This window comes from Halyomorpha halys, unplaced genomic scaffold, assembly GCF_000696795.3.
Source record: "Halyomorpha halys isolate HHAL.00 unplaced genomic scaffold, Hhal_1.1 Scaffold687.1, whole genome shotgun sequence".
Lineage (NCBI taxonomy): Eukaryota > Metazoa > Arthropoda > Insecta > Hemiptera > Pentatomidae > Halyomorpha > Halyomorpha halys.
The window spans coordinates 538,922-546,482 of record NW_027114879.1 but is presented as its reverse complement, the minus strand read 5'-3'; the positions used below and the strand labels follow the sequence as shown (position 1 = coordinate 546,482).

General features: G+C 32.3%; 1 protein-coding gene across 1 annotated transcript in view; it reads right to left on the bottom strand.

The window, feature by feature from the left end:
• Positions 1-614: 614 nt before the first annotated feature.
• The window catches only part of LOC106685379 (uncharacterized), a 445,041-nt gene continuing 438,094 nt past the window's right edge, over positions 615-7,561 (bottom strand). Inside the window, exons 4-5 of the mRNA XM_014428008.2 lie at positions 2,264-2,440; positions 615-2,120 (exon numbers count right to left, since the gene is read on the bottom strand). Coding sequence (XP_014283494.1) covers positions 1,999-2,120; positions 2,264-2,440 — 299 coding nt within the window. The 3' untranslated portion in view covers positions 615-1,998. The remainder of the gene's footprint in view (positions 2,121-2,263; positions 2,441-7,561) is intronic.

The following is a 7,561-nucleotide window of genomic DNA, read 5'->3' as shown; positions in this document are numbered from 1 at the left end:
TCTTCTGGTTCCTAAATTATACATGAACACAAATTGTAACTTTTATCTGAAATCCTTCTTATTCCTATATTAGGAACTTGTAATTTGTGTTTAAAATTTTGGTTTTAGTTGAGAGACGTTTGACTATTACATTCTTATTTGCTTTTAGGGAGGAACTTATTCTATGAAGGTTCAAAGCAATCATCTGATATTTTCAACTACAAATACCTTACATTAGTTTTAACATAGTCATCTAAAAATACAAACAATATTCAACAATTCCAAAGATAAGCCCTGTTTCAATTATTTAATTTTCCAGATTTTACTTTTGTCGATTTCATTTATAACAATTTACAATAAATACTAATTAAATTTTGAATCTGTTTTTCACAAGTATAAAGTATACATTTTTTTGTTTCATTTTGTGGTTAGTTCTATAATAGATGTGAAATTATTTTTGAAGATGTTTTCAGTTACCTAGATTGTTAATACTTAATATTAAAATAGCTTACACAAGTCAATTTTGTTACATATTTTCAAAATAATCAAATTCACTGGCCAATCATCCCATAATTAAGATAATTGGACGAAAAGTAAAGTACTGCCTATTTACATTGTATTTTTGAAGATATAGATATATTTTCAAAGAAGAGGTTGACCTAAAGATTAAGCTCTTGAGAAATATTAAAAAAGTTTAAAATTTCAAATTGAAATATCTTATTTAAAAAAATAAAAAGATTCCCTGTATGAGATTTAAGAGATAAAATTATAGTTAACTGTTTTCCATCAGTTCCTGCTCTTGAAAAACATGGATGATAGTACTCTGTATTGTCTTAACACATCAATTAGTTAAAACCAAGTCAATGTATGCCACTCCAAATTAACTCATGTTACTGATTATGGTACTCTAATTTTAGAAAATAGTCATTATAGTATTAACTTACAGATGCATAATGTGGTGAGTTAATAATTTTATATTTAAATTCCTACAAACAAGATTTGGTTAAAATGTGTTGTAAAATATTTTTCAAGTAGAGTTTCAATTTTTGGTGTCATTATAAACAAGGCAAACAATAGGTACTATCCTCACCACAACTTTTAAGAAGACAGAACGGGACATAATCTTCTGAAAAATGTTTTTTAACAACTATTTATAGATAAAATGGACATTTTTGTACTACCAGAATAGTCTTTATTCTAGCTCATTGTTTCATATGGGAAATTCTGACATTATTCAGATCCAGGGACGCTATGATTATTTTTAACACAACTTTTCCAATTTTAAAATTTATATCTCATTGATTTTCTTTGTTCAGTGATGTAACTGCATTGACAGCAGAGAAATTCATACTTTTGTATTTATTTACATTTATTCATTTAATGAACTCTAAACTACTACTGACAATGTAGTTTCAAAAAGCAATATTTAATTTTAAAAAATCAAAATTAATCAACTGGAATTGATTTCTTAAATTTGTGTGCTGAGTAGATGTAACAGAATTTTTTTAGAGATTGGGATAACCAATCAATACTAAACAATAGAGGTGCCTATAGACAACTTATTAGTATTTATTTTTATTTACTTCTTTTGAACCTAATTCGTCAATCAGAGAAAGTGAACTAGTATGTTAACTAACAATTTTCACAACTGGGAAATCACTTTCAGTTTTGCAATTTAGTTATTATGATTTTGTTTGACAAGATTTATGTTACTATATCATTTTCCTCTATACCTACCACAGATTTTTTATAAAAATATGAGTTCTCTTTGGTTATAACTCTAGTAAATGCTGTTTTGAGATTTCATTTTCCATTTTTCTGTACTAGCATCCATGCATGCCAAGTCATATCGAGTTCAATATCGAAGGGAGTGTGGGAGAAGAAGTGATTAGTAATGGAGTACTTCTGCTGAGGAAGAGAAGAGGACAACTATATCTGCCTGGTCCCGCCGGAGTTGTAAACGATAGGGAGGTACCTTGGGCGGGCCTTCAGGACTCGACGAGCCCTCGAGCGATGATGCTACGCCAGTGTGGTGAGGAGTTCTGGTTCTGGAGACCAGCAGTTGTCGGATAGCCAACAGCCGATGACCACTGTGACCAACCCAATAAGTAAGGCCAACACAATGTACAGCTCTGCATTACCTGAAATTCAATCAATTGGCTGAGCTATGTATTATGATAAATTTTCGGAGTTTATAGTTCTTGAACTAAACTAAAAAGAAATTATTGAAACGTTTGGTAAATAATTGAAATTAATTTTTATGATAGAAAAGATACTTTGTTACCTAGTGGTGTTTTGCTCTTCCAAAGGCTATTGAGTACAGTTGGGTCATTTCTCCGCCAGTCTCTCCAGCCAACAATGGCACCCATCCTGTGCCGCCTAACTGTCCCTCCGGGTTGGGGTTGTGAGCTGTGTGGTCCTGCTGCTGGCTGTCCGGGACCACTCTGGCCCCAACCCACACCTGTAAAAAATATGTAGCATTGAAAATACTGTTCCCAATAATTTTCTTATTTTCACTTCTACAAAGGCGGTTTATATGAAGCTATAATCCTCAAGCTTCACATGCTACTACTAACGTTTGTAAGTAAATGGTAACACCATGGTATCTCCAATGGAACTACTAATTTAAAAAACTCCACTGTTCATTTCAAACATTTTTATTCATCTTGTTATTTAAGATACTATTAACGAAGTGGAGTGGTGCAATGGGTAAGTTGCTAGAATCTTAACTCCAAATCCAGATGGTGGTCTGACTCTTTCTAATTTGCTGTTACATGAGTACATGAATACATGAGATGTTCTGACATAAGTCGGCCTAGTATTGTTGCTCTGGTTTCAGCCTAAAACTAAACATAATTATAAGTCAAATACCCAGAATGCGCTTCTTGTAGCATGTGATAAATCATGCATTGGGAGAGTGAAAACATTTTATATACACGTTCTTCTTTTCTCTGGTCTTTGAACTTACTTTTTGGGGAAATGGCTTATTTTTCGGCGACAAAAATCTTAATGACATACCAAGATTTAAAAATTTAAAGATTTTAGAGTTGTTTAAAGCAAGTGGACCTTATCAGTCGGTAACAAAAAAAATCAACTCTAAAAATTTCTAATTTGTGACTTATATGAAAGTTCTTATTTAAGTGTTACAAAAGGCGCTGAAAGAAGAATCTGACTTGATTTTTCATTAGCAGCATTTTTTTTTTGCCAAATTTACTGGAAGCGACTTTGGTTGTAGTTATTTATGCTCTAAAACTCATTCAATATAATAAACAATCTTTTGTTTACATGAACAAAAAAAATCGATTGGTATATAATAACCAATAAATTCATGCAGAGCAATGATGGTATACGATAATATTAAAAAAATCTGAAATTATTTAAAATTTTTTTTTTTCCTCGGCTCATCGGGCACATTGGCAAGAATCCTAGGAGACATATCTAATATTTTTCGACCTAATATCACCAAAAAAAGTTGATCGGTGATACTACATTACTCCTCTTGTTAATCAATAAAACTATTTCAATGTTTAGTGGTAGTCTTTCGTCTTGGATGTTTACGCAAGTGTGTAGTGCTTCGTATCAGAGAGTAACTACTTATGAAAGAAACTTCAATAACTTTACTTTCTTGTAAGGTGATGTGTCCCCACTCGGAACATAGCCACTGTTGGTAGAAAGCACTGCCGAGAGGAGGGTAACTGTGGTGTGTATTTACATAACTTAAAAGTTCCAGAACTTTGAGTACTCGTCGTTTCGGCTAACCGATACCTTTCCCAGGTTAATAAAATGGTGATATTTTATTCTAGCACTTCCTGTTTACTAAACCAATATTGCAGTTTTACATTAGTTAAGTAGCAATGGTTCGGGGCTGTGTTCCATCTTTAGGAAAATATATTCACGATTTTTTCATTTATCTTAATATAGCCGTCCTAAAAAAAAGATGTTTTGAGACAATTTTTTTGAAAAAAAAATCTAAATCATTAATTGATCTATTGCCTATATCAATTTAAAAGATTTTCCACACTGTGCCTAGCCTTGTTTGGAAAAATTGTTTTCCAAAACATGTAGCAGCGTAGAAGTCATCCACAATGTGCTAAAAATTACACACACCAAAACAAACAAAACTGTAAGATTTACTTGAGGTTTTGATTTATCACCATAGAATTGGATTTTGCTCATCTATAAACCGTCTAGAAAAATTTCTTCCCAAAATCTTAGGCTTCCTCAGAAATCTGAACTGTCTTTATGCTTATAAAGTTTCTTCGAAAACGATTGATTAATTGAAACTTGAAATGACAGTATATATTTTTTCTCGATAAAATTTACTCTTCAAGATTTGAGTATTTCTTATGTGTGAAGTATCAAAAAACCTCTTGAGTCGATTAGCACACTTCTATCGTAGACAGTTGTAGAAGTAAAATAAAGTAGTGGTCCAGACCAAAATGTGTCATCGAAATTGTATTGGCGGAAGAATTTCAAAATAGTTTCATTTTCATTGACTAAAACAGCCGCCTTCCATGGGCGTACCCAGAGAGGGTAGGAGGAGACAGCTGCCCTCCCTCCCCCAGGAGTGATAAAAATCATTAATTTAATCAAAAATATTTTTTTTTTCAACCAAATACTATTTGTAATAACTAATAAAGCACTGCTATAATTATATATAATATTCTTAAAATTTTAGTTTCATTCGCCTTTTTCGTACTGAAATGTGACAACCTGAACGACCATGGCTTGCTCCCTCCCCAGTTTTGATCCTGGGTACGCCCTTGTCGCCTTCCCTATCTCTCTATTCATTACACTCTATCTCTTAGCCAAGCACCTCTAATATTAGTAGAAGAGCCCAAGAGGAGAAAAAAGGCAGTTATCTCAAATGAATCATCAGTGGTTTAATGAAAACTATGTATAATTAGTAGCCAAAATTGATGAGTCTGCCAAGTATAGGTAGGGGGAATAAAAAATGGCGGCTGTTTCAAAGCGATAAAAAAAATTTAATTTTTCATCCGGAGCCCTATATCTTAAAAAGTAGGAACAACAAAAGAAAACCTAAGATAACGTCATTTAAAGAAGAGCAAATTTGCTAAAATATGAGCCCTAATAGAGTTATTTACGTTAAATAGCTCTCGAGATATAGCTTTTTAAAAAGCAACATTTTATAAAAATGTTGTATGGTACGTACTGAAAGATCAGCAGTTAGTGAATTTATTTTGAAAAATTTATATATCCAAAACCATTTGATGTACAGATGTATTTTAGCACTCAAATTAAAGCTAGTTTAAAGCTAAAAATTAGTTTGTGATGTTTATCGTAAGAGCAATAGTTTTCATGAAATTTGCTAAACTAAATTGATTTATAATTATGAGAGATAGTTGACCGTGGATGATAAATGAGGAGAAGATGGTTGGGGGTGCGGTCAATGAAACACAAATAAGTATATTAACTTATTTTAATGTGCCGACGTTTCGTTTAAAATAAAATTGATTTATAGTTGTTCGGACAAATTTTCATTTGCCAAATTTATATTCATATGTGAATATCATAAAAAGTACTACCCCTAAGAAGATAAGTGTCATGAACTACTTTATAGTAAGTTACATTTCTTTTATTTTGACTGTTGGCAGAAATATGTGCGTCTTATTGATCTAGAGATATATTTTTTCAAAAACCAACATTTAAACGAACAACTAGAAATTAACATTTTATGAGTTTATTTTGTCAAATATCATAGAAACTACTATTCCTACAAAGATAACAAATATTAACTATTTTATAGTAAATTTAACTCGCTTTAATTTGAGCGCTGTAAGACATCTGTACGTCCAATGGTTTCTGAAATAATGTTTTTCATAAATCAAACTTATTGTTGATAAGTCCGAACAACTATAAATCAATTTATTTTAGTAAATATCATGAAAACTACTCTATGACGAAGGTAAAGGTTATAAACTGTTTTATAGTACATTAAACTAGCTTTAATTTGAGTGCTAAGAAACATCTGTACGTCACATAGTTCCTGAGATATAGATTTCTCAATATAAATTTAACTACTAATCTTTCAGTAGATTTTAAAGAAATTTTGCTTTTTAAAAAGCTATATCACGAGAACTATTGGATGTAAATAGCTCTATTAGGGCTAATATTTCAGCACATTTACTCTTCTTAAATAATGTGCTCTTTGGTTTTCTAGTGTTGTTGGTAGTTTTTAAGATATAGAGATTCGAATGAAAAATTAATGTTTTTGAAACAGCCTCCATCTTTTATTCTCCCTACCTATACTTGGCAGATTCATCAATATATAGTATAGACTAGTAAATTATACCTATTTTTCAATAAAGTAATCAAAAATTGGGGTGAGATAACTGCCTTTTTTTCTTCCCTGCTCTTGTACTATATTAAGCTCAGCCATTTCAGAACTGAACTAAACATGTCGGACGGGACTTATCTTTGTACTTGATATAGATAATTCTATGATGGGGTTAAACTAGTAACCTTCAACCATTATCATTTATCAAATGTCTCTTTTCATCGAGACTTTGGCTTAGGTTGTTTAGGATAAATATGAAAAAGAAAAATTTATTTCCTTTTTTTTTTAAATTCTTTTTTTTTTTAATGATTATATATTTTGTTAAATACTTATGGTTATTATAACCACTATGCCTTACATCTTTTAAAGTGATCACAAGAATCCACTCATTCATCTCAGTGGTATTAAAAAGGATGATTGGATTCCTACAGAACTTTCTCCATTAAGTTAGACAACCCACTTCTATTACATGCCATTTCCTAAGAGCTTTCGAGTCTCTAATTAGTCAGAAAAAAATTGAGCTAAATCTTCAATTATTTTGATAGGGTCAATCAGCGGAAGTTTCTTTTTTCCCTTTTTAATTGAATCAATTTGGAGTAATTTCTTGGAATCTAGGATACATTCGAGGTTTTTTGTTCTTCACTACAAAAGCCAGGGAAATTTTGTATTCTTGCATTATATATATATATAAGTTATAAACAGAGCATAGGTATTATGAGTCTTAATACCTAAACTCCCCATGTAAACAAGCCAGAAGGTATATATATAGCATTATAGAGAGGAATAAAGCAGTGTCTTAGTGAAGCTTGTGTGTCTCTTTTCGTGCCCCTATTTCCCTTTTTTTTGACTCCTGAGTTCTGACTCAGCATAACTGGTGCCGAAACCCGGGACTTCAAACCGCGTAATACTAAGGCAGTAAGGAATTGTTTTTTTTTCTTTCTCTCGTTCATAACGTTCCTTGCTTTAGCTGAAGCTGAAATTTTATGGAAAAAAATAATATAGTGAGAGCAGCGGTTCTGAAAGTACCCGGGAATACTCAGGCAGCAACAATGGCGGAATCGCAAGGGCAGAGACTTCCGCCACTACCGACAACGACCTTGGCGTCAGCGCATGCGACCACCTTGGAATGGATCAAGGTTCGTACTGGGACAGCGCAGGAATTGAGGAGTGCTGTTTCAGACCTAGAGAAATTCACCGGAGAAGTTGGTGAGTTGAACCATTTCATTAAAGGTGGAGATCACCTGATAGCGCGGATAGCGGTAAAAGAAGGGGAAAATTTGCTGA